Source organism: Phragmites australis, chromosome 6 (assembly GCF_958298935.1).
Source record: "Phragmites australis chromosome 6, lpPhrAust1.1, whole genome shotgun sequence".
NCBI lineage: Eukaryota > Viridiplantae > Streptophyta > Magnoliopsida > Poales > Poaceae > Phragmites > Phragmites australis.
Genome location: NC_084926.1, coordinates 28,380,104 through 28,406,131, shown reverse-complemented (window position 1 = coordinate 28,406,131; position 26,028 = coordinate 28,380,104). Strand labels below are relative to the sequence as shown.

Below are 26,028 nucleotides of genomic sequence, written 5' to 3'. Positions count from 1 at the left end.
GAGTAAGTCTTCTTGTCTCTCGAGGGTCTCTTCATGACTATCTATTGTATCCATTAGCTCCTTTATTTTAGCCATAACATTTTTATTCAAACCTTTGAACAAGTTATCATAATCACTATCATACTCACTATCACTATCTAAAAGCTTGGATTGAGATTTTACCTTGCGGCTTTTAGCCATGAAGCACTTCGGAGAGTCGTCATCATCATCACTCATTAAGAGTGATTTTCTTGGTGTAGGCTCATGAATGGCAATGGTGGCGACTCCTTCATCATCGAAGTCGGAGTCGGAGTTTGAATCCCACTCTTCTCTAATGTGTGCTTGGCCCGAATACTTTTTCTTGTACATCTTGTTCTTGTCCTTCTTGTATGGCTTGATTTTGTTGTCTTCTTTGTCCTTTCCTTTCTTCTTGTTTGGACAATCGGCTATGAAGTGATCAACTTTGTCACATTCATAGCATGCCCTCCTTGATGTTTTCTTCTTGGACATGTCTCTCTTGTATTTTGAATAGCCTCCCTTTCTCATGAATTTTTTGAACTTTTTCACAAAGAAGGCCATTTCTTCATCTTCGGAACTTTCATCTTCACTTGTACTTGATTCTTGGACTTGCTTGCTTTTGCTTGCCTTGAATCCAACCTTCTTGTTCTTTGAGGTTGAGCTTTGTTTTGCATGAATCTTTACTTCATTTGCTTCTTCTTCCATGAGCTCATGAGCAAGAATCCTTCCAAGCACATCGCTTGGTGTGAGCCTCTTGTAGTCCCTTTTCTCTCGGAGGAGCGTCACCAAAGTGGGATTTCTAGGAGCAAATGCTCTAAGCAATCTCTTCACCACTTTGTGATCATCAATGTCCTCGCTTCCGAGCCCTCTTAGCTTGTTCACAAGCACCATCATCCGATCATACATTGCTTGAGGAGTTTCATGATCCTCCATCACAAATCTTCCTAGCTTTCCCTCAAGCAACTCTATTTTGGATTCTCTCACACTTGTAGTCCCTTCATGAGCAACTTGAAGTGTATCCCAAATTTGCTTAGCTTCTTCAAGTCCATCCACTTTATTAAATTCTTCCAGACTCAAAGCACTAAGCAACACACTTGTGGCTTGAGCATTGCGATGCATATTTTGTTCTTCACTTGAGGTGAGCTCTTGATCTTCCTCCGGTAACTCAAAACCTGTGCAAACAATCTTCCAAATACTTGGATGAAGAGAGATTAAATGCATTTTCATTTTGTGCCTCCAAGCGGCATAATGTGTACCATTGAAGAATGGTGCACGCCCGGAAGGCACGAAAATATAGTTGCTTGAAGAATTCAAACGGTCATAATTGAAAGGAATTTCACTTCCCTTTCCTTTACCATTACCATCGTCACTCCTTGATGGATCATCTTTAAAACCCCTCGGACTTCCGGATGTCGACATAATGATTTCCTCCAAGCGGTGAAGCCTTGTAGGAGGTTAGGCTCTGATACCAATTGAAAGTGCCTTGAGGAGGGGTGAATAGGCTTTTCTGAAAATTAAAACTAAAACAGCGGATTAAATCTGCCAGATACTCCGGTGAAGGTCGGATACTCCGGTATGGTCCGGAGTATCCGGTCTAGTTCGGAGTCTCCGGTCTATACAGGAATTTTAGAACAACTACGAATTAAAGCTAATAGCTAGAATCTAAGGTTGAAGCTAGGTCTACTGGATATCACAGAGCTAGAATAACACTTAACACTAGCAAAATGATCACTAAAGCAATTTGTATGACAAATCACAAATTTCACACAATAAAGCAAATTGCACAAATATGAACACGAGAGATTATCCCGGAGTTCGAACACCTCACAAAGAAGTGCCTACGTCTCCATTGAGGAGCTCACAAAGAGCCGGGTCTTTTCCAACCCTATCATCTTCTAGCGACCACCAAGATCAAGCTAGAAATTCTTACTCAATTCGAAGATGTTTACAAACTTCCCGTGGCACTCCACAAGTTTGGGTGCTTTACGGGCGACGCCTTGCCATCTAGAAGCACAAAGCTTCAAGAGAAATGATCGCAGCAAATGCTCGATGAAGAACTCAATGCTCAAGTGGCTTGAACCCTCTCCAAACAGAAACTCTCTAAAAATTTGCAAACTTTGCACTAGAGGTGGTTGGAGGGTACTCAAGAGGTCTAAAGTTCACCAGCAACAGCAAGCACTAAATGTCATGGGATGTGGGAGCATTTATAGCCCTCTCTCAAAAACTAGCCGTTACTGTTTTGTCAGAACTGACCGGAGTATCCGGTGAACACCGGAGTATCCGGCCCTAAATCAAAAAATAGCGTCAGAACGGCCATAGAACGTGTCAGAACTAGCCGTTACAGTTCTGTTAAATTACCGGAGTCTCCGGTGAACACCGGAGTCTCCGGTCCTGACAGGGCTTCCAAAAACATTAAGTCCGGAGACTGGCCGGACCCTCCGGCCTCTCCAGGTACCGGAGTATCCGGTGCACACCAGAGACTCCGGTCTTTTTTATCAAAAATATTAAAAGCTAACTGAGAGTCTCTGCCGGAGTCTCCCTCGGAGACTCCGGTTAACACTAAATCACTTACTCCGGAGACTCCGGTCTTTTTCCAATAAAAATAAACCGTAACCGAGACTCTCTGCCGGAGTCTACCTCGGAGACTCCGGGCTAAATACTGAGTACCGGAGTATCCGGTGAACACCGGAGTATACGGACGCAGTGAATTTTTTCAGAATAAACTCGGTGTCCGTGAGTGATTGTGTCTCTCAACTAGTTGGTTCTAAGAGATATCTTGAGCATTGAGACACTAACCAAGCAATCAAATGCAACCCTCTTAATAGAGCGGCTATCCTAAACTCAATTTCAAAAATAAAAGAATTTAAATCCTATTGAGTACTCTTCGTTGATTCTCCATTTGTTTCGACGGGCGTCAAACGTCACTTATCTTTTCACTAATGCTTAAACCTGTTCATAACTTAGATAAGCATGTTAGTTCCTTAATCGTTTTGTCATCAATAAGCCAAAACCCACTTAGGGGGCCTAGATGCACTTTCAGTTTTTCCTTCGGAGATGATTGAGCTAAGATCTTGAGTACTCTTCCATCTTGTTAAGCAGCTCTTGCACGCTTCCGGGTCTTTTTCTCGTGAGCTTTCTTGCTAATAGCCCTCCTCTGATGCCCTGTATTGCCGCATCGATGATTGTATCTTCGCTCAGCCCCTTCACTTGACAACGTATGTGCACGAAGCGGCGCATGTAGCTCTGCAAGGTTTCTGTTGGTTGCTGTTTCAGCGCGAAGAGGTCGGTTGCGGTAATTTTGTCTGCTCGATTTCCCTGGAAATTGCTGTTCAGTACACTACGCAATTGCTCCCATGAATATATGGATCCCGGGGGCAACGCGGAGTACCAAGATCTTGCTATCCCTTTTATGGCCAATACAAAGGCTTTCGCCAATGTTGTACCATCCCCTCCGGCAGACTCCACAGCCGCTTCGAAGCGCATTACAAATTCCCTTGGGTCTGACTCTCCATCAAACATAACCACTCTGGGCATCTTAAACCCTGGCGACCATGGCTGATTTTGTAGATCCATGGCCAATGGGGACTCTGGGTCTCCCGTGGATGACCTCCGCCGAAGGTCCTGCAAAGTTCGTGCCATGTCTCCCGGCGACGTCACGTGGCGAGACATGCCTTCCGCTTGGTGCAGCATATCGATTTCCTCTTGGATTTTTTTTCAATGTTTTCCTAGCTTCATCTGCCCGCCTGCGGTATTCTACGGCTTTTCGACTTGCTGCCAGGCCATCTAACATGCGCTTCTTCTGCGCTATCTGCCTTTCCAACTCTTCGGCTTCTTGCCTGGTTGTTCTCTCTTCATTTGTTTCATTTTTCATACTCTGCGAAGTCGTCAAGGTCTTCCCATTCTTCATTTCGCGCCCTTTCGCCTTCTTTTACCGGAGGCTCGAAGTGTGTACGATCTATTGGTTCCATGACCCGCATCGGCTCCGCATTAACCCGGAATGCTTCGCCATGGCGACCATCACCGGGTCCTTGTGGCGCTACTTCAACTCCGCAACGTTGCTCTCGTCCGCCGGAAGCTCCACCAGCCGAAGCATTACTTGATCCTGGCATGGCCGAAGGGGTCTTTCGGTCGAAGGTCAAGCTACAGCTAGAGGTTCTGGCAATGCTTCCACTGTTCCGGCTGGCTTCGATTTCTTCTTGGGTGGCATGTCGTCGAAATGTTCAGATTCCCACGAACAGCGCCAACTGTTGGGACCAAAATCCCAAACAAGATGAGCCTTCGGATACGGGAATATCGAAGGGCCCTCAGAATGACACGTGTTAGAGGTGAAACAGCCTTTCGATGCCCTTTTCGGGTACAATGTGGCCCTATTTATAGCCTGTACCCGGCCACCACAGGTGCGGTTTACAAATCCTACCCCCTCACCTACTATATTCTTGAAATATCCGGGGGCATTATGGTACAAATGAGCATAATTACATAATTACAACCCTACCCCGATCGACCGAAAATGGGCCCACTGTCCCACAGCGATCTCTGCCTCAGAAGATGTACCGAAGCCTTCTCCACTCGGATGTCCGTCAGATGGCATTCATCCCTCGAGCGAGGGTCAGCTCGTATCTTCGCCTGCCGCGATCGCCCATGACCGCGGGCATGGACTTCGCTCGTTGGTCGAAGATCGCCCTCGTCTTCGCCGGTACGGGAGATCGAAGATGCGGGCGCGCCTACACCCTTCGACCGACGTCGCTTCATGATCTTCGCCGATTGCAGATGAAGTCCCTGAAACAAAGCTGCAATGATATGCAATATTTCCAGTAAACTTCGTGATACCCTCCGAAGAGGGAGGGAGGGGCGGGAGATCATCCCCAACACTAAGATCACCAAGGTTCTGAGACACCTGTTGATATCATATACAGGGCAAATCACATTCAAAAAGTTGCATATAGAACAGGATACATTCTTTTCCCAAAAAGGACATAATACAGTGTTCTTCTTACCAAAGAGACTAATATTCTGAATTTCTCATCCAAGTACTTCTACTCATACCGGTCAAAATATTTCTTCACTATACTGGAACTGCAAGAGATGAATCAAATTCCATTGAACTGTAAGCAGACAGTGAAGGACATAATATGATAGGTTTTATAAGTACAGCAACAAAGCAAAACCTCTTAAAATAACGGTAAGATATATGCTAGTTATGATATACTATTAATATCAATATTGAAGAACGTGTAACCTCTAGAGGTTATAGCAAAGCAAAAGCATCTGTTAGGCAAAAACTAAGAGAAGAGTCACATGTATCATTGAGAAATTCAACCAACAGTTCAAAAAAAAATATTTTCTTCTATGCAGCCACCTCTTCTCAGCAGCAGTTATGCTAGCATGTTGAAAACTCAGAACATTTTTGTTTCCTTTCGTAATATTTGGATTATGTATATAAATTTGGGCGTTAAGAGTTCTACAAAGAATTGAATACTAAGTTACTAACATCAATTATTTGCTGCATGTCCTTCAATTTCTCACGCCTACGCTTTCTTGCATTGTCATCGCCATCTCCCATTAACTCAGAAGCAAGCTTGTCACTCTCTGGAACCAGTTCACCATTGCAAGTTTCACAATGGAAGTACTCATCCGTGTAGCTTACCAGCTGTAGTGCATCAAAGGCTGAGTACCTGCAGATCAGAAGACAAAGTTAACTCAGCGTCCCAGTTTCCTATCCGGCATGAATAAACTAGACAAACACCTACTTACCTTTTATTACAGCTAGGACACATATAGTGTTGAATTGTATTTCTGCTGTCCAATTCATCCTTCATTTTTTTCTTCATGCGGTGTATCCGGTACCTTACAACATCACAGATCTGTGTTTTGGGAGGACATACATCAGTCAAATATAATTTACATTGGACTATGGAACAGCAAAAAACAGAACAAAGACGAATGGGGACAAAATGTTCTTAATATTATGTAAGCTTCATGTACAGTAAATATCAACCAATGAATGAGAATGTGAATGGTAACTACATTCCAGCAATAACCAATATAAGTTTTAGTATTTGATCAAAGAGTTTCAAGCTCAGAGGAACAGAAACGAAAGAAATATCATCAATATCACCAGCATACATGCGAACATGTCCAAAAAGAGTATATTAAAGTCATCAAGGGTATGTATAGATGAGAAGGTTCGTTAACATGACATTTTGCTCACACTAGTTCTAATTATTGTTCAACAAGAAAAATGAAGGACGCAAACTTGAGTTCAGCTATTCAGTATTCACAACGTTAATATATTGTTAGCACATAAGCACCAGAGGTCAGGTAGGGATAGGTTACTGCAGTATGACTTTCTAAAATTTCTAATATATGAAAGAAGATAGTAAAAAATACAAAGAAAATAAAAATGTGGCCCATACTTGGATAATTAACTGAACATTATACATGCGTGAACTACAGCAATAAACGCTGAAGGAAAATTTTGCTGGGGGACACTAATTTTTCTTGAAATTTGCTGTAGGACACTCGCTCCTTTGCTGTACCTAGTGTCCTGCAGCAAATAAATTTTTTTTGACTGTGTCCTACAGAAAGGGCAACTTTTATTAGTGTCCTGTAGCAAAATCTCCCTATGATGAAATATGTTAAACCACACTACCTTTTTTACACATGATCCTCTATATATCTTTTGCACTCACCCCTGACTAGTCCCAATTAAAGCTACCTTTAAAAGAAAACTTTACAAAATAATAGAGGTCAAACATTTTTCTACAAGGCTAAACAGAAAGCAGGATCGACTCATGATAGCAACACTAGAATTTCTCCGTCTTTGAAATCAAGGCCAGTCAGAATGACGTTTCGTTAAGAAACGAAAAAAAGAATCCTGAAGAGTTATCAACAGTCTAGAAAATGAATGTATTTAGAAAGTATATACTTCCTTTAAGTAAATAAAGGCACCATAGAAATATCTCCTTATTTTTTAAAAATTCGCTCTTTTATTTAAACAAGCAATAATATCTTAATGCCATAGGTTTCAGATAACTAACCTGAGCATAATCCAAGCAGCAGTACGAATGTGTGTGCATCTTTACTTTCTCTTCTCCCTCCTTAGTGATTGGTTGACCATCACTGGCAGCTGCGGCAGCAGCATTATATACTTTTGCTCCTTTTGCTGACTGCAGCAACAAAGAAAAATACAAAATCACAAAATAAGACAACCAACCACAGAACTGGCAACACAAAACATTTAAAATCATAATATAGTTGCAGGCAAGCTTTCAGATATTCACAAAAATAATTATTTTAATAAGTGTTAGAAAACATATTTGGCATGTATTACATAGCCTGCAGTTAATCATCAACTTTCTGGCCACGTACATTCAGTGGTTACTTGATCAGCCTCATACGAAAATTTCTCAAGCAAGTGTTGAACTATCTTCTTTACAACTTAGCGACATCTAAGTAAATAAACAACAAGAATATATTGTCATCAGCTGGTGTTTAAAGTTGATCATATCTACCACAAGAATTCAGAATGGCAGCAATGTAACTGCAATAACAGATCAATAAAGATAAATCTAACCTCCTTCCTGTGATCTCTCGTGACTAGTTTCTCTTCTTCAAAGAAACGGAGAATACACCGCTGCTGTTTTGAGTGGAGCTTCAATGCTTTAGCCAAATCTTCCTCCCGGACCCACTGGCGTCTGAGGGTGTAGGAAGATTTTTTTTGCATAAATCAACAGGTCCAACAAACAAAGAGGTATACACCAAAGGGAATTAATAAGTATCTGAAAGAGAAAGCATCAGAGCGTTGCTTCAGTGGACGGGCATGCCAAGTGCGTTGACTGCAGGTGAAGGCAGGGTGAACATGCAAGGAGCTGTCTCGATGGTACCCCAACTTGCCCTACCAATTTTTTTCTTTTTCCGTCCTGGCCAAATTGTAGGCATGACAACTAAACTTTGCAAAATTTGATAGCCAACTTGCTTGGGCATTACCCACAGTTGGTACGGTTGGCTCTGGCTAGCAACCAAACAAGCCCCTCGAAGACTGCAAATCAACCAAAACAATCATCCACCGCACCACCCATACTGTAATTAAGCTTCTCATGCACACCAAATTCATTCAGAAGATAGAAGGCGCAGAACGGTTCTCTCTGGTACCTGGTGAGGCGTCGAGGACAACCACGGCCCCCGGGAGGTCTTGGGCTGGTTGTCGCCCTTCATGGAGATGTCGTCCTAGAAGGCGCGCGCCGCCAGCCTCACCAGCCTGCCTCGGTACAAAATCAATCAAGCCCGCGGAGGTCAGCGACGAGCCAGCGGGCGCTGCGGCAGCGGCTAGGGTTTCGAGGGAGGAGTGGGGTCGGGGACTCGGGGCTTACCGATTGAAGGGTTCGAGGGAGACCATGGTAAAGGCTGCACCGGCGCGTCGGCGATCGGCGTGCGGGTTGTCGGGGCCGGGGCGCTCAGGGACGTCCGGCCCTCGGGCTTGTTTGGCTCGCCACCCTGAGCCGAATTTGCCTGACCGGAGTCCTGAGATTTACCGAGTCAGCGGATCAATTTATATCCGTTTCCTTTTTCCTCTGTGTTTGCAATGCTATTTCTTTTTCTGTTGTACGTCGACTAATTGAGTGTCCGTACGTGACAACAGAAATTAAAATTGAATAAGATGACCTTAAATTTATATAGGACTAGCTAAGTACATAGCCTCATGATAAATAACAAAATCGCTTTCAGATAGAGCTTGCAACTTGGATTTCAAATATAACTGTGAATTAACTTTGAATACAAATAAATAAGTCCATAGGAATAGATTTATTTCTACAACTATCTCTTTCAAATCGTCTTGTCCACGATATGACTAAGATATTCTCGTACACCTGCAGGTATTACATATCGACACGAATTCCCATCATACGTTAATAGGTTGATCAAAAAGTGTCTCCTCAGTGCTTGGTCATCCTGCACATGCATCATATATATGTAAATGTAAATATATCTCATATGTAAAGTATAGTATTTTAACTTGAAAAGTACATACGACGGTGCGACAAAGTAATATGCTCACCGTGTAGATTGGCGTGTGTAGCTTTTTACCATTCCATGCGCACATGAATTGCAAAATGAAATAACCAGATAATAAATACCTACGTAGAATGAAATGTAAACTCTGTGTTAGATAAATATATTTATTGGTTATTGCTTCCAGTGACGTTCAAAGCAAGTTACCCGTATATATCCGTTGGAGTATCAACTGGGAGTATATGCTGCCATCTATAAACATCGTCGTTCCACCCAGGGCGTGCTACTCTCATGGCAAGCATATAGTACTTGGTAATATGAATAATTTTATGTGCGTACTGCTTGTATGGCATATCTTTACACTAATCTAAAATAGGATTGGAGTCAAGTACAGTCATAGTTCTGTCCTCCTGGTCGAACACAAAAAGCAAGAACATGCCATGTTGTACAAATGGCATAAGAATCTGCAAAAAATGTAGGCATTAGGATAGCGAAGACAACGGCACCAATGGACAAAGGGAAGCAGCCTTACAAATTTGCAACGTGAGACATCATAGTTCATAAAGGGCCAGCTTTCTAACGATTTGGCCAACTCTCGAACATCGAGCTCTTTTCTATACTTTGGGTCTCGTCCAAAATCAATCAACGTCGGGGAGAAAACAAAGATTTTTAAAATATGGGTAATGAGTGCTTACGAGAATATAAAAACTCACGCAAAATTGTAGATCCATATAGTGCTTTGAAACCATTTTCTTGGAACTTTTCAATATCTTGTATTCTGTGTATGCGAGAATCTGAACACCCATATTGAAACAAACATTGGACATGGGTTGATCCATCTTTAATGATGCTTGGAGTTGCTTGACACTTAAGGAAATCAGGTAAGACTTCAAACTTTGTACCCATTATGTCCTGTAAAAAGATCAATTGTGACTAAGAATATGAGCATCAAAATAAAGTACATTATATTATTAATAAAAGGAGCATAAGAAGCTTACTCCAATGTCTCAGCATCATCAATTGACATGATATAGTTGCATACGACGTCTGTCAATTCTTCTTTGCCCATCGGCATGTCCACCATGGAAAGGGCACACAATGAATACTGGTCTCTAGATTCATCGGCATACTCATTTGCATTCATGACTTTAGATTGAATGGATTGGTGTGACCTTTTGTATAGATTAGGAGGACTTTCTAGCATCACAACATCATCTGGACTTCCACTTTCTTCGTCGTTCTCTTCGACTAATGGATGTCCTTTCCTCTTATTTAGTTCTGATGATAACAAAATAGCAGCTAATTTTGTCCTGAATTGTATCATATCATCCTGCATAGTAGTAATATCGTTAATTTTTTTTTCAGAATATATGATTAAACAGGTAACAAACTATCATGACCCTGTATGATATACCTGAGTTACATTGTCGGATAGCACATCCCCTGTCCAGTATTCCATGTAGTTTAACATGAAAAGACCGCATGAACAGCTACAGTATCAAAGTAGAATGTCATGCACATGTTCATTTCAACAGTGGAAGGAAAATTTGGGTAAACAAAATTTTTGAGATGTACCCGTCCGTCTGCATCATCTTTTCGAATTGTATCTGTCTAACCGGCCATGAAGCAACCTGAAGGTTCTGCCACTTGTGGTTTTTAAGCTCCTTCAGCTGTGATACAAGGTCTATTTGCCTCTGCAATCCCTTCAGCTATATATATATATATATATATATATATATATATATATATATATATATATATATATATATATATAATATATTAGCAAAGATATGTATAGGAGCTCATGAGCTCTCATGTGCAGACAGCTATGAGTATCCGTATTGGAGTTCTCGTGTTTCTCTGTGTGACCCCTAGACAAAAATATGCTTGCGCTTACGTTTATGTTTGAGACCGATTTGTATGTTTATGTTCAAGACCGCTTGGAATTGAGATGCGTCCATATAAATATTAATAGAGAAATATTACTTTAGTAACAATACTCACAGTACTGAGGTCTTCGCGGTCATATACAAGACCCATCGAATCGAGCACCTGTATCTCACACTTTCTGGCGTCAATCACAACAAGATACCAGTGGATTCCCTCGATGTTTATTGGAATAAATACCTAAATAATTTTTACACTTGTAGTATTAGGCACATATATATGTTAACAAGAAAAATCGTAAATTAGAAGTTAATTTTTACCATGTCATAATCCAAGTATCTTTCCACCCTTCGTTCGATGGTGCTATTTTCAATGGTGTCATATGTAGCATATAGATCCTCCATTTTAATGTCATTATCACCATCCCGCTTCAGAAGGGTGGAGACATAAGTAGTCTCCAGGTAGACCGTACCACCGGACCTACGCTGCAGATGCTCTTGAGTCCTTAATAAGCAAATGTACGCATTTATGACCTGTACTTGTAAGTTAACAACAACGATTAGATAACAGAAGTAAATATTTGTACATATATTTGCTTTTAATAGATGTACTTATTACCTCGTTATTCAAGAATGCACTCGGCTGAAAAAGGCATTCCAAATGCCTCCTGTCTACGAGAGCATCATCGATGAGCACAAGTACTTCTTTTCCAGGTAAAGAAGGCGTGTTTTTAATGGGTAGAATAATGTCAAGATCATTTTGGGTGCAAATATAATCTGCAAAAAATCAAATGCATAAGGGACTAATGTAGCAAATAAAAAAGGACACAAAATATAGTGGAAATAAGTACCTTGCGGGATAATTCCAGTCGATAGAGCCTTCTTGGGTTTGTTATGCAGCGACATAACTCTAGTTACAGTCCCGTTTCCTGTACAAGCCCTTGACGATGAAATGCATGAAAAGGCATAAGATGAGAGTTATATAGGAGAATGTCTGCATGTGACTCTCAAGTCTCAACACCTCTACAAGAAGTAAGCTAACAGAAAGTTCAGAGATAACTTCAATTTGAAAATTAGCGGGCAAAAATAGTTAACATCAAACAATAATACTATCTAAGAACAATGCACCAAACAATAGCTAACATCTATGAAAAAGACATTAAAAGATAATACACGCCGTCATGAACGCGAAAATCGCTTAAATCGGAGCTAGAACGAGAAAGTTACGCTAAAAACAAGTTTAGGGTTAAATCTGAAAAAGAAAAATGACATAGTTTGATTAAAACAGCAAGGACAGGGGCTTTTTTCAAAAACATAGGGATCTATTTGTAAATAAACAAAAGTATAAGGGTTCAACTGTAAGAAGACATGGACTTTTTCGTAAATACATGAAAGATTAGGGGGTAAAGTGCAAAAATACCAAATTTCCAGATTTAAAATAAATCTGAATTGACTGGGTAAAAACTCTGCTGACATGGCATGACACGTCGACATTGCAGCTGATGTGGCGATGGTGTGGACGATGACGTGACGCTGGGTGGCGGCTGACTGGATTATGAATCCACGTGTCATATCGTGATTGGGTGGTGAAGGGGTAGTTAGATCTAATCTCGGCCGCGGGTTTTAGATCCAACGGCCAGGAGAGAGAGGGCGGCTGGAGAAGGAGATGACCGGCGGCGGAGTGCTCGGGCACGGCGGCGCATGGCCGAAGGCTCGGCGGATCGGCGCTCTGTCTTGCCGGTGACGACGGGAAGCGGCAGAAAAGCATCACGGAGGGGTGGCAGACCACCTAGGGCGTCGGCGACTTCGGGAAGGCGGCAGAACGTGCTGGCGACGGAAGAGGCGGCGGTGGCTTTCAGTTCCTCGTCGACAGCAGTGCTCCGGTGGCCGAGATGTGAAGAAGAGCGCACCAGCGTGCTTGGAGCGTGATGGAGAAGCTCAAGGATGGCTCGGCGATGGCAAAAGGTGCTGCTTCGGCACGGCGTCGAAGCTCGGCCGAGCAGCAATTGCGGCGGCTCGGTCTGGGGCAAAACAGATCGAGGGGAGGGGGCCCGGACCTATATAGGCGGGGATATCTCATGGGGAGTTGGGATTAGGCCAGTTTTGTTGGGATTTGGGCTCGGGGAGGGCAGCAGTGTTCGTGGCCGGCTCGGACTAGAGGCGGCGTGGCATGCTCGGGTCGGAGATGGAGGAAGAGGACGGGCCCCACACGGCAACGACGCGTGACGCAAAGGCGGAGGGAGCTCGGGCACCTTCGGAGTGGGCTGGCGGAGGCGGCAGCAGGCACTCGCGCGGGAGCTGGGCCTGGCCTTCGGCCGGCCCAGTCGGGGAGGTGGGGTGAGAAGGGAGGAGGGAGCGAGCTCGGCCCAAGAGGAGAAAAGAAACAGGCCGTAAGGAAAAGGAAGAAAAAAAGGAAAAGCAAAGGGGATTTGACTCAAGGAAGGAAAAATTTGTTAAACAAAAGTAATATAGCACACGTACAACCATGAAAGTACATATAAATCAAATTTTGTTTTGCAACAGAGGAGGCATTCCCCTGTTCGAGCAGAGGAGGAGCAGAGGAGGCAGTATGACTCTGGTGCAGGCGACAAAGGAATTCTTGCATCTTGGAAGTGCCCAGTTTTACAACACATTGCTGAACAATCAGTGAAAACAAGAACAGAAGCGAAAGGAAAATGGCAGGCCTAGTTTAACACTCTAATCCCTGTCCTGGCAGCTAAACTGTCACGCCTTTCGGATTACACTCTAAGAGCCTAAGAGGCACATCCCATATGCTTGGTAATTACAGATTCTGGGCGCTGGCTTATACATAAGCTTTCACTAAGTCAATACCATTGGATCATTGTTTAGGTCTCTTTGCCTTTGCCCTTCTTAGACTTGGATGACTTCTTGTCATGGCTCTTGGACCCAGTGTTGTTAACCCAGGTGTAGTCAGCTTGGGATCGTGAAGGGGTCGGCGTTATCCGCGACCTGCGACAGATTCAGAAACTTTGATCTGGAGTTCTTGGAGCTCCACTTCAGATAGGAGCTCTTGTGGGTGTCGAGCTTCGCCATGATGCTTCCTGGCCCTAAGATCGCCAAGAGGCTGGGGCTTCACATCGCCATGAAGAAATCCTTTGGCTCAATGAGAGGAGCGAACTTGGTGAAGGTGATGACCACCCTCACGGTAGGAACAACAGGGATCGCAACCTGCACGAATCGCAACAATGAAAACTTAGCTGAATGCACAAGTATTATCACGGACAGCAAACTAATTCCAAAAAATTGTAGTACTGAATAAGCAAAATGATGCACCTCAGAACACTAAGCAGCAAAAGGTGCTAGCAGACTACTATATTTCAGCAAGTGATGCTGTGTGTGCACTCCAATGGAAACAACTTCTGTAAATCATGGAGGAAACTTTAAGCGCTCCATGCTGCATATGAAATCAGTTTCTACTTTCTATCATGGCTGGATAGTTATTCCTATCAGCTATCATTTATCTTACAAATCCCCTAGCATTCATCAAACCCGGAAGTTGCCTCTTTCCCTTTCTATGTACTTTGCACTATGCAGATGAGCACGTGAAGTGAGTAAATTTGCTTCAATTTTTGTCATACATGATGTCTCACATTTACTCACGTCAAATTTGTACTATTCTACAATACTAAACAGTGATGAACCGTTGAAACTATCATTCTCCACAGGCTATCCAAACCAGTACACCACGATTTTGCCTAGAAGTTGTCCCAATTGTAGCAAATGAAGAATCACTTATCCATACAGTAACATTATAACCCTCTGATCAAAAGACAAGGATCTGCAAGCAGATGGGGAGTAAAACAGAAACAAGTCCTATGGACATCCCCATTTTCTGTTGGTAAAATAGAAACAAGTCCTATAACCAATAACCATCCCCACATAAGGAGGGGACATAATCACAATTCGAAACACATCGACCCCAGATCTAACTTGGACCTGATGGTGTTTTTTGAATGTCAGATAGACAAACAAATTCCTATAGTCAAAAATGCGCTAGCAAAGATGATTAATTTTCCACTTGCAGTTAAAAAGTATAATCACTATTAGTATCAGGATCCCATCTCATACCTCTGGAAGCTGGACCTTGTGATCCCATTATTTTGTCACACTTGTAGATTCATGCCACACCATATGTATGGCATGAAATGGCTCGTCGTTGGGCTTTCTGGTCCTGTCATGTGTATGGTGTGGCATGAATCTACAATGGCTCCTGTATGGTGTAGACAGGATCTAGATTGGAACAAAGGTGGGTATTAAGGCTCTACTTCTTCACCCCCATCCAACCATTGTAGATTCATGCCACACCATACACATGACAGGGCCAGAAAGCCCAGAACCAGCTTGCATTGTCAACGAACGACAAGCCATTTCAAACTTTCTCGCAAAAAGATTGATCATGAGACAGTTATGTAGCATTCATTGGAAAAAGGAATAACATAGTACCATAATTCAAAATTTGACAGGAAATAGAGGTATCCAGATAAAGCAAACTCCAAACTTTGACACCCAGTTCTTAACTATAATAGAGCAAAGTGCATTAGACAACTCCCAACAAGTAGAACCCTTTACTCCTCAAACGTACTAAGCTTCTACTGTATCATGAGGGGCATCAAGCATAAGACCCTTATTTTGACTCACAAGTTGCAGCTACGGGAATGAATAAAATGTTTATTCTACCTAGTGGATCCAACACTAACAATTCTGACTACTGGTTCATGATTTGAACGTGTTGGTTGATATTACCATTCTCTCTGTTCACCAACATCACTTGAACTTGATGACGAATCTGCCTCAACACCTGCTGCCTGTTAATCAAAATCTCACATAGATCTGCAATGACACATTTACAAGAAAAATTAGAAAATAACACATTATAGATCGAGTCATGTGAATGGTAGGATTCCTCACCCTCTAGCTCCTTTGCTTGGGCAATAGTAGGCTGGAAAATGAGATGGATCGCATAGGTGGTCGCCACACCACCTGAGGATGGATAAAATTATATAAAATCGAAATGAATATTGATATAGATGAAACTTTTCCAATCTAATATGAATTGGAATTCTATTTTACCGATATTCCTGTTTATCTTTACAAATGTGGCGGCCAAACAATGGAGCTCGGCCTCGGCCCTTCTGAAACGTGTGATATGGCGTGCAATGTGCATGTCCCATACGCGCAGAAAAACAACCTCAAACCTGTTATCAATATTTAACTGTAGCTAAGAAATACAGGATCCTGAACTTCTCTACATTTACAAATGTTTGAACCATGATAAGAAACTGGTACAAGGAATTGACAACGCCCAAAAGTGGTGGAAACCATAAGGACACAATAAATAGAATGTTACTACATGGACAAACACAAGAATCCCTTCAACACTGACTTTATAAAAGACTATTAGATTGGCCTCGAGTCTAACTGCACCAAATCACAGAATAATCCATTAGATGAATCCAAAGTGCAGTTTTCAACTAATATTAAATCGAGGAAAGAAATGAATTAGAATTGTTATAGTCTTGAAGTGAATATAAAGGTGAATGAAACTTGAGGAAACAAGTTTCTAGTACTCACTATGAAAGATGACCAGTAGGAAGTTTTCTCAAGTTAAAGCAATTCTGGATACAATGAGGTAGGAAAAACAGTACAAGTGCTTTTAACTCAGCTGTACGTTAGACTAATATAACGTATCCAATGTTTATCCTAAAGAGCCAATTAGAACTATTGAATGAAAAAGCAAGTAATGAATTTAAAACTAAATTCATCAGAACTACTATGCACATCATTAATTATCAAAATATATCTAGCAAGAAACATGAAAATTAAAATCGGAGACAACACTTTCCCGTATGGTGAATACAGGATCTTGAACTTGTCTACATTTACAGCATTCGAAAGGCAAGAAATTTTGGAAGACAACTAACCTTGTGTTCATAAGCGCCATGTCTTTAACAGGAATGTTTCTAGGGAACGACCACCGATATTGAATATCCGTCACATGAAGCACTAAACCTACAACATCTATACACACAAAAATGTAAAAAGGAATGAGTTATTTATGGATATATTGTATTATATCAGAAAAAATCAGTGCAATGTATTTATGACTTTATACCTGCTATCGTCCTGTGGGGGCGTGAGTAGACGTTGTTGAAGTCCATGAAAACACTTGGACATATTGGGAACTCTATACGCCTTGCCAGGTTGTTCACAGTAGTATGAGTGATCATAGACATGTAGTACTCAGAGTCTAGGTACCAAAAAAATCTGTACGGCGTCACAGTTGGTTCAAACCCGATGTTGGCAAAGTCATATATGTGATTATCACGGAGTCCCTGATTGAACCTTTCAGCATCAGACCCACACACGATGGCCTCCATTCTAGTCCCATACAAGGCATAAAAATTGATACACTATATAATATGATGCTCCTAATCAGGGATATATTTGATCAGATGTTAGATGATCTTTCATATGAAACCACTGCATATGAACTTTCAAATTACAACATACATGATAAATAGTAAATGACACATGCAGAAGCTGATGATAAATTGTCACGTGGCCTAGAATTTCCTATATTGATCAGTACGTACAGTATTAAGGACAATAGTAGGTAAACCTATCCACAACAGAAACACCAATCTGCCACAAATACATTTGTATTAAGGACAATAAGCTTCATGAAAACTAATAAGGCAAAATACATTTGCAAAGAATATATGTCACAATTTCACCAAGCCAACAGTTTGAATTATATACTTAACTCATTCACAAAAACAAATGCCAAGTCAGCCCTCTAGTCCATTTATAAAAAAATGAAAACCATTTAATAACTAAAGTGAAGTCTAAACTGAGCAGCAACAATTGATTGAGAAAGCAGCCACAACTGAGCAGCAACAAGTGAGCTGGGTTATGTTCCCATTGTAGCATATATCTTTCTGTATTATGCCCATTTTGTTTGTTTAGGCATTGCAACAGCTAATCTAATAGGTTGTTTACAGAACACAAGAATTAGCAGACAAAAAGAAAAGGTCAACTTTGTCGAGCTACGTTCATATATATTGGAGGAATATCGGACTATTTCTTTAAGGGCTAAAAATAAAGCACTATGGATACAGCTCCATATTTTTGCCACATAGACCAGAATTGCTCGGCATATACTTTTTCCACCCCCACATCCGAATAACCAAAGATCAACTCATCCACAAGATGTCATAGTTTAATACTAACCCACATGCACATAGATACATCCTGATAGCTAAAGCTACTTGCTACTAAGACTAAATGGTTTCAGGACAGGCACTCATGTTACAATCACATTGTTGGTGACTTGGTGTGGCAGCAGCAATCCAAACAAGTATATGTATCCTGCATGTTGCTATTCCCCGACTACTCATCATGATTCAAAAACAGACACATCTGACCCCTGGAGAGAATCCAAGAATTAATCATTGTGTGCAAAACTTCTAAGAAACATCACTAAGTAAGATTACAAACATCAAGATGAAGCTGGACCAACATATTAGATAATAAAATGCACTATTTTATAGTATCAAGTTGTGAGCACAGAAAAATTAGCTATTACTTTTGAAAAAACATCGAGTTCATCAAAGCCCCTCAGTATGAGCATAATGTCTTGTTTAATATATTAATATATCTTTAGTAGTCAGTCTATATGGTTCAGGAGAAGCCAAATATTCTGAATATCAGCACCTCCAAGAATATAGATTGTAAATCCTACAAATAATCACAAGTAAGAAATAGGTATAACTCCTATAGCGAAGACCTAGCACACAAATCAGTAACAAAGGGCACCAAACAGTCTAAACTAATCAGAGAACTGCAAAAGTTTAACCCCTAAAATTGCTGATCATGAATTGTTCTCCTTCAAAATTTGCAAAGCATTTTTACATGATTACAATGTCATATGAAGATTTAACTTACCAATTGATCCATTAGAATGGCCCTTAGCAGTGGACGACCATCAAAACCCTCCCGCATCGGCGCTTTCCAGATGACCTTTGCGCGCACGATCTAGCACCGCTGGTACATGTGATCCATCTGCACCTCATGGAACTGCAGAGATCTATATGTGCAAAGAGAAAAGCTATTAGCTCCAGAACAGAATCAAACTAATAACAAAATGCTATGCATGTGTATAGGTATGGAGGATTCTACTTGCCTACTCATGGAATAGCTTCCAGGAAATGGAGGCATGGCCTGTACCCTCCTGCTCGCATGCAGACGACAGGGCACCACCATCTCGCTGCTTAGTTGGACACTTGGCTGGATGCGTGGAGATGAAAAAATGACCCAGCTGAATCAGCCATAAATATAGACACATGTGGCACCAAAAGACAATTTTTTGCGGGCTAACAGGCGCCAAAATGTTGTTATAGCAATTAGTCCGCAGTCTGTTAGGGTAATTTTGGCCGATGAATCAAAAAGTAAAAAAGAAGAAGATAAATATGGATGCCTTACCTTTGGGAACGCATCGGTTATCCTCCTTTTTATGCGGATTCTGTTACCACACCGTACCTTTATTTTCCTATCCAACAGAGATTGCATCGATTATTCCTAAGAAGGAGGGGAGTTCCAAAAATTGCAAAACCCTAAGAAAATTTCCCAATTCCTGAAACCCTAATCCCCATTAACACCAAATCCCAAAACCTAGAAGTTGATCAGTGGGCACAAAAACGGATTTTCTTTTGCTTCTTACTGTTCCGGCAGTGCACGCCATCGTCGCTGCAACGCCCTCACCTTGATGTTGGCACGGACGCTCCTTAGCTCCCGCATCCACTCCGCTCCACTGCTTGAGTCGCCATGCTTTTGATCGCGCGCGTTTTGCGCCACGGTGGATCACCTCGACGGAGCCGCGCGCAGCATCTTCGCTGCACGCGCACGCCGGTGAGAAGGTCCACCGTGCCGCCGTGCAACTTCAGTCGCGTGTTTTTCGGGAGTGAACGGTGGTGAATGGATTAGGGTTTCATGACAGATTGTTTTTGTTCCGTGTTGGGTGACTGTGACCATTCGATTGGATCCAACGGACCTGAGACTTTGGGCTTCGTGGGCCGCACGGAACCGTCCGCGAGCAACACACAACGCTCCTGCATAAGTTTTGTACCACCTCGCGAATTAACAAGGGCATTAGCATACTTAAATAACAGAGCCCACACAACCTCCTTGAACTCCTGTAAGGCATCAAATTCTCCTTGCCCTAAAGCTCGACAGGCTGATTTGGCGTGGGTTGAGCTTTGGCTCCCTACCCTTTCGCGGGTTGAGCCTTTTTTTTTTAGAAAATGAGCATGATTGTTTTGTATAAAATTTACCTGCCTTTTATTTAGGTTTTATAGGTGGGTGAGGTTTCATTTCAAAATGAAAGGAAAATGGTCAAGGTAGTTGAACTAATGAACCATCTAACTATTTTGACCTTTTTAAGGAGATTCTTCAACAATTTGATGACCGTATGTATGCTACAGCAAGAATGTAGAGGAGGTTCTACATGCATAATTTTAATTTCAATACTTATGAAAGAAAATAGTAAATATTTACACCCATCACCCTTTAGAACTTACTAAAGTCAGAAAGGGGCTATTGCCCCCATTTTCTCCAGCATCGAAGCATGAGAAACTCAAGTGATATTCCTTTCTTGTTCGTGGACATGGAATCCTATAGTGTTTAATTTGATCAGATTGCATTTACATGTTTGATGTCTCATCTTTTAGTGTTTACACTTTACATTATGTTGCTATTGGTAAGTTGAACTGAATGATATCTTCAAGAATGATGCATTTAATGGACCATGAGAAAGTAAACAATGATCTTACCAGGCTGATGGAAACAGAGGGTCTTGACATCCAGCTTAGCTATGATGTCTTGTGCGTACAGTGGAAAGCAGGCAGCGAGGAGGCCACAAAGAGGTTTGAACACATAGTTAGAATAATGAATGAAGAGTTTGCTCGTTTCCAGGAGCAAAAAACAGCTTGATATTGGACTCGCATTCCATGAATTTGCCAAAGGTCAGGCTAAGCTAGCCAAAGATATTGCTGATGCATGGCGCAGCGTCCTCCCAAAGCTTGAAGCTTATTCCACATCATAAACACATTTGAGGGTGGTAGAGCGAAATAAAAGGAAGGGGGCCATAAAAAGTTGAGAGCGGAAGAAAACGTTGAGGTGGGAGGAAGGATTGTTACGTTTTTTTAAGTAGGGGAGATAACTGCAACTGAAAAGGGACAATATTCATTGTCTCATCCAGGATGATATACAGACAATATTCATTGTCTCATTGTCTCCTCCAGACAATATTCATTGTCTCATCCAGGATGATGTACAGACAATATGCATGGTCAGACAATATTCATTGTCTCATCCAGGATGATGTACAGAAGAAAGGGAGGAATATGTACATTATTTTTTGGTGCGCTTTTTTAACACTAACTTCTATAGTTAAACTGCAGTTGTGCCTTACTGGGACAGTGACAGCAGCACTATCTACTTAAGACCAAGACACCAATTACAAGACAAAGATCAGTACAATTAAAGCTGGTCTGAACATTTTGCGTAGGAGTTTCTTCCAAAAGCTTCATGGCATCAGTAGAGCCTGATCTTTGTGTTATGTGCTGCCGGCATAGAGGGCAGCGTTCCATATCGCAAGTCTGCAGACACATATATATTATCAATCTAGCATGCAGATTGCAGAACAGGAAATATGTAGCGAAAACATTGTGTATAGTTGATGAAAGGTTTCTGCACCTGATGTCCACATCCAAACGCGAGGTCCTTCGATTTATACATGCAAATGGGGCACAGCTGCAGATAAAAAGTGTCAAGCTTCTTAGTTTGTAATCCAGAGAGAACAGAGGTTTAGCACATATTACATAGGTAAAAGGGACAGTATTTGCATGAGTATATCACGAGGCCAGCTGCTGTGCCGGCAAAAGCAACGAAGTACATCCAATCAACCTGCAGATGCGCAAAGTTTGCGTCCCTCAGATCAATTTATAAATGATTACTGCAGTAAACAAATGGAGAAAGGAAGTCTTGTGTTCATACCTTCTCATGCTAAGCAAAGATACGGATTAGAACGGCCCACATGTCTGAGGTCAAGAGTGAGAGATTTAGCATGGTTGCTCCGCATATCTGGAACAGACAAAAATGGCCCTGTTTTGTAATATTTTTCAGGAAGTTCGTGAGTTTGCCCACAAGAGGATAGTGGCCTCTACCTTAAGTATAATAGTTACTGTCGAGTAGAACAAGAACTTTGCCAGCGCAAATCCAATAAAGGGAATAATCTAAATAGATATAAAAAGGACAGAGAAAAAAAGTTCATGACTGCCAAGGTGAAAATCTAATCGAACATGCTTGAGCATAAATTATTTCTTGAAGTGTGTCAAGGAAAATGGAATATAGGATTATACTCTCTTGCTATTCTAAATACAGTCCAGGTGTTGATCTCAATTAACCTGTGGCTAACATGCAAATGGATGACCTTGTTCAGAGGAAGATCAAGTCATTGATGCTGAGGACGGCCTGGTCAACTTGAATGATGATGCACTTCGAAAGGAACCTAACTTACAGGCAGATCAAGGAAGTCAAAGCAGTACCTCTCTCTCTTTACAAAATTCCTCATCTGAAGCTTCAGTTAATGGGGGACAACCAGCTTTTGACCTGAATAGTTACGTGCCCGTGCGTTGCAACGGGGAACGGATATTTTCAAGTGGGTTGCAACGGGGAATAAATATTTTCATGTGCGTCGCGGCAGGGGATGAATATTTTCACATGTATTGCGACGGATAATGAATATTTTCGTGTGCGTCATGACAGGTGAAAGTATGTTTGCTTGCATCAATCGTTATGTTTTTCTTCCAACGGTGACTAATTCTTTTTTTAAAAAGACAGAGAGCTAAAGAAGGCAAAGTTTTGGGCAAAGGTTTGTTGTCATAACAGCAGATCGTGTACCTGCGTAATAAGTTGGCGCCCTGATTCAATCAGCACTTGGAAGCCAAGTGTGCCCATCACCGATGCAAAAACAATTATGCCCTACAATTTCAAGTTGTTCAGACAGTTAGCGTGTACATTGTCATGTGACATAAGTAGATACTCTGAATGATCAGATTATAATGTGAAATTCAGTGTAGCATTTCAGGCTGAAACACACTTATGTAAGGTAGGGGGTTGACAATTGTATAAAAAAATAAAGCCTTTTTGTAAGTAAGTTGATTCTGTGACTGGACATGAAGACAAATTTTGAGAACTACATAGGCTTTCATTTGTGATGCAAAACAGACAAACACGATCATCTTAAACACATAATGCGAACTCTACCAAAGTGACACTGTTTACTAAACAAGGCCCTTACCACTGGCTGCATGCGCCTCTTTCCAATTGGATAGCTGTACTTGTTGGGCTTTTTCATAGCATGTGTTGTAAACCAGAGTATGAAGCCTGACAAGAGATCCAATAGAGAGTGCAGCGTCGATGCCATTACCGCCATCGATAAACTTTCAATGGAGGAAACAACTTTTGTAATGAAAAGGATCAGATTAATTATATTCGACAGGTTGATCTTTTCACAAGGCACCTAAAACCAGCATGTTACCACGAAATTGCAACTAAGAATTAATACTTCAAGTGATCAATGCATCAAAAGCAAAAGACTAATTTGGTGCACACAAAATTCATTTGGAGTACACTGGTAATGTCAAATGACTGAACAGCTACCATGAAAGCATGCATATCAAAGGTTGATCATTCTTGCATCGACAAAGAGAACTTTAAACATATACTAAGATGGAACATTTATACTTATAGTTTTCTGCCCATGCGTTATATATTATTGAGAATACATTAATCGATTTTCCAAAATAGCACTGAAGAGACTACAAATGAAGAGACATAAGTTTCACCTTTTTGTTCCTTGTAAAGTCACTACAAATGAAGAGACTTTAACAACTATATTCATCCTAGACTACTTTAAACTTAGGGCCATTAATTATAAGCAAGTTTCACCTTTTTGTTCCTTGTAAAGTCACTACAAATGAAGAGATAATCATTATTCTGGCCAATCACCAGTTCATCGCTACTTTTCATACAGTCAAAGGCTATTTGGTAGCTATCACTTTATATGACGACGAAGGATAACACCTAAATAGCAGGCGGCTTTCAGAAGGAAAACACATGCAAGTACATGCATACAACAAGTGCAGGTAAAGAAACATACAAGAGAAAGAGATCAACAAAAGTATTATCCATCAAATAAATAAAACTACTGTTCAAAAGATGTCTTGATTGACAGTAAAGATATATATAACATGCCAAGTAACAAGTGATTGGCATAAGAACAACAAATGCTAACCTGACATGTCAATAGATCGATGGAAAAGTGGTGACCAAACAAAGATATGCTATCATCATTGTTAACTGCTTGAAGTAGTGCTCTTTCGATCTCGCTTCCAGTCGTATCAGCAGAATGAACAATTCTGTTGTGAGAATGTCCACCTTCCCTTGCAAAGTGCAGTCTACCATCTTCTGTGCATACTACCTGAAAGGCAAAATGAAGGTTAGTAATCAAGAAATATGAGTTAACAACTGTGCAATGCAGTGAAAGAAATAGTTTGCAAGCAAGGATTCACGGGAAAATGCATTGAAAAAAATGGTGAGGCAATGAAAAAGCAATTATTGTAGTGATGATGGGATCATGGATGCTAAACTTATCCTGACAGTCTCTTCATCACACAGGTAAGCTCCTGCAACAATTGTGTCTTTCATGTGACTTTCTACAGAATTAGAGGGGCATAGAACAGCACTAACACCACCTTGTGCATAGTTTGTGTTGCTCTCATGAGGCTCTGCTTTGGTAATAATAGCAACAGAGCCGTGCTTTGAAACTTCTAGTGCATACCTTAGGGCAGCAACACCGCTGCCAATAACCACAGGCGGGGTCGGAGGAGAAGGCCCTGTAGGTGGAGATGAAGTGCTCGATGAAATACCAGTGAGGGGACGGGAAGCGGAAGGCTCGCACGAGGATGGTGTGCGCGGCACCAGCGTCGCGGACGGCAAGGTGGGCGGCAACGGTGAAGCACAGGAGGAGGTGAGGGTGCGGGTGTTGCTGGGGGTGGGAGGGGAAGAGGAGGAGGAGGAGGGTGAGGTGCGGGTGGGAGGTGAGGAGCGGGAGCGCGAGGAGGAGATGGATCGGGCGGAGGAGCGGGAGGAAGGGGAGGGGCGGGAGAGAGGCAGGGTCCGGCGAGGCAAGCACGGTGGCTGCAAGGTGACTCGTGAGGGCGTCATCGTCCGGCGAGTCCGGGCGGGGCGGGTTGTAGTCCGGGAACAGGCGGGGCGTGGCAGTGGTCGTGAGTTCCTTGGCGGAGGCCGGCGGCGCGCAGCGGTGTCCGCGGCGGCGTGGGGACGAGGAGGAGGTGGTGGCGTGGCTACGTCGGGTGGCGCGCTCGTGCCGGAGGGCTCGCGCGTGGGTTAAAGAGGAGAAGCGCTTCGCTGCTGCGGCGACACGACGGAGGAGCATTCGGTGGTTGTGGGTCCGGGAGTGAGGCCCGCCCTGGCGGCGGCGGCGGGAGACGGGCATTGGGTGGGTGGAAGGCAGATTCGCGGCGTCCGATCCATTGCGGTGAGTGGACTGTGAGGACGAATCGGACGACGATGCGTGTGATGGGCGCATAGAGGAGGGGGGCAAAGGAATCGTAGGGGAATCTCGTAGAGGCAGAGGAATATTCTGGCAGATCATACATGCATTACTGCTTTTTAAGTAGGAGAGATCTTGCTACAGCCAGAACATAATGTGTATCTTCATTTTGAAGTTAATCAGGAGGACTTTGTAGATGAAATTGGACACGTGCAAGCTTATTTGGATGAGCAGCAAGACATGCTACCTCTAACAGTGCTACATATAGAGTTGTAGACTAATTCAAGAAGTGCTACAAGTATGCATCATCGATACATGGGCTTCCAGCGGATGCTCTGAATCATTTTTCTTTTTTCTGTTTGCATCCGCTTGTTGTTTGTACTAAAGAAATTAGTATGAAATAAAAGACGCTAGAACACAAAACAGGGAAAAGACGCTACTGTAATTACTATTCATCAAAGTATATCGCCATGTCAA

The 26,028-nt window shown here is 42.1% G+C and overlaps 1 protein-coding gene, 1 long non-coding RNA gene and 1 pseudogene across 2 annotated transcripts; all 3 read right to left on the bottom strand.

Moving 5' to 3' along the window:
• Nucleotides 1–9,100, bottom strand: part of LOC133923115 (transcription initiation factor IIE subunit alpha-like) — a 44,190-nt pseudogene extending 35,090 nt beyond the window's left edge.
• A 903-nt stretch (nucleotides 9,101–10,003) lies between these two features.
• On the bottom strand, nucleotides 10,004–11,801 carry LOC133923114 (ubiquitin-like-specific protease ESD4). The gene is made up of 7 exons (XM_062368560.1): nucleotides 11,747–11,801; nucleotides 11,515–11,672; nucleotides 11,217–11,429; nucleotides 11,014–11,136; nucleotides 10,585–10,718; nucleotides 10,424–10,499; nucleotides 10,004–10,339 (listed from the first exon to the last, which is right to left on the bottom strand). The coding sequence occupies exons 1-7, from the start codon at nucleotides 11,799–11,801 to the stop codon at nucleotides 10,004–10,006; spliced, it is 1,095 nt and encodes a 364-aa protein (XP_062224544.1).
• Nucleotides 11,802–21,291: 9,490 nt separating this feature from the next.
• On the bottom strand, nucleotides 21,292–22,130 carry LOC133922199 (uncharacterized). Its single transcript, XR_009910413.1, has 3 exons — nucleotides 21,969–22,130; nucleotides 21,669–21,878; nucleotides 21,292–21,571 (listed from the first exon to the last, which is right to left on the bottom strand). It is a non-coding gene; the product is annotated as an uncharacterized LOC133922199 (long non-coding RNA).
• Nucleotides 22,131–26,028: the final 3,898 nt, after the last annotated feature.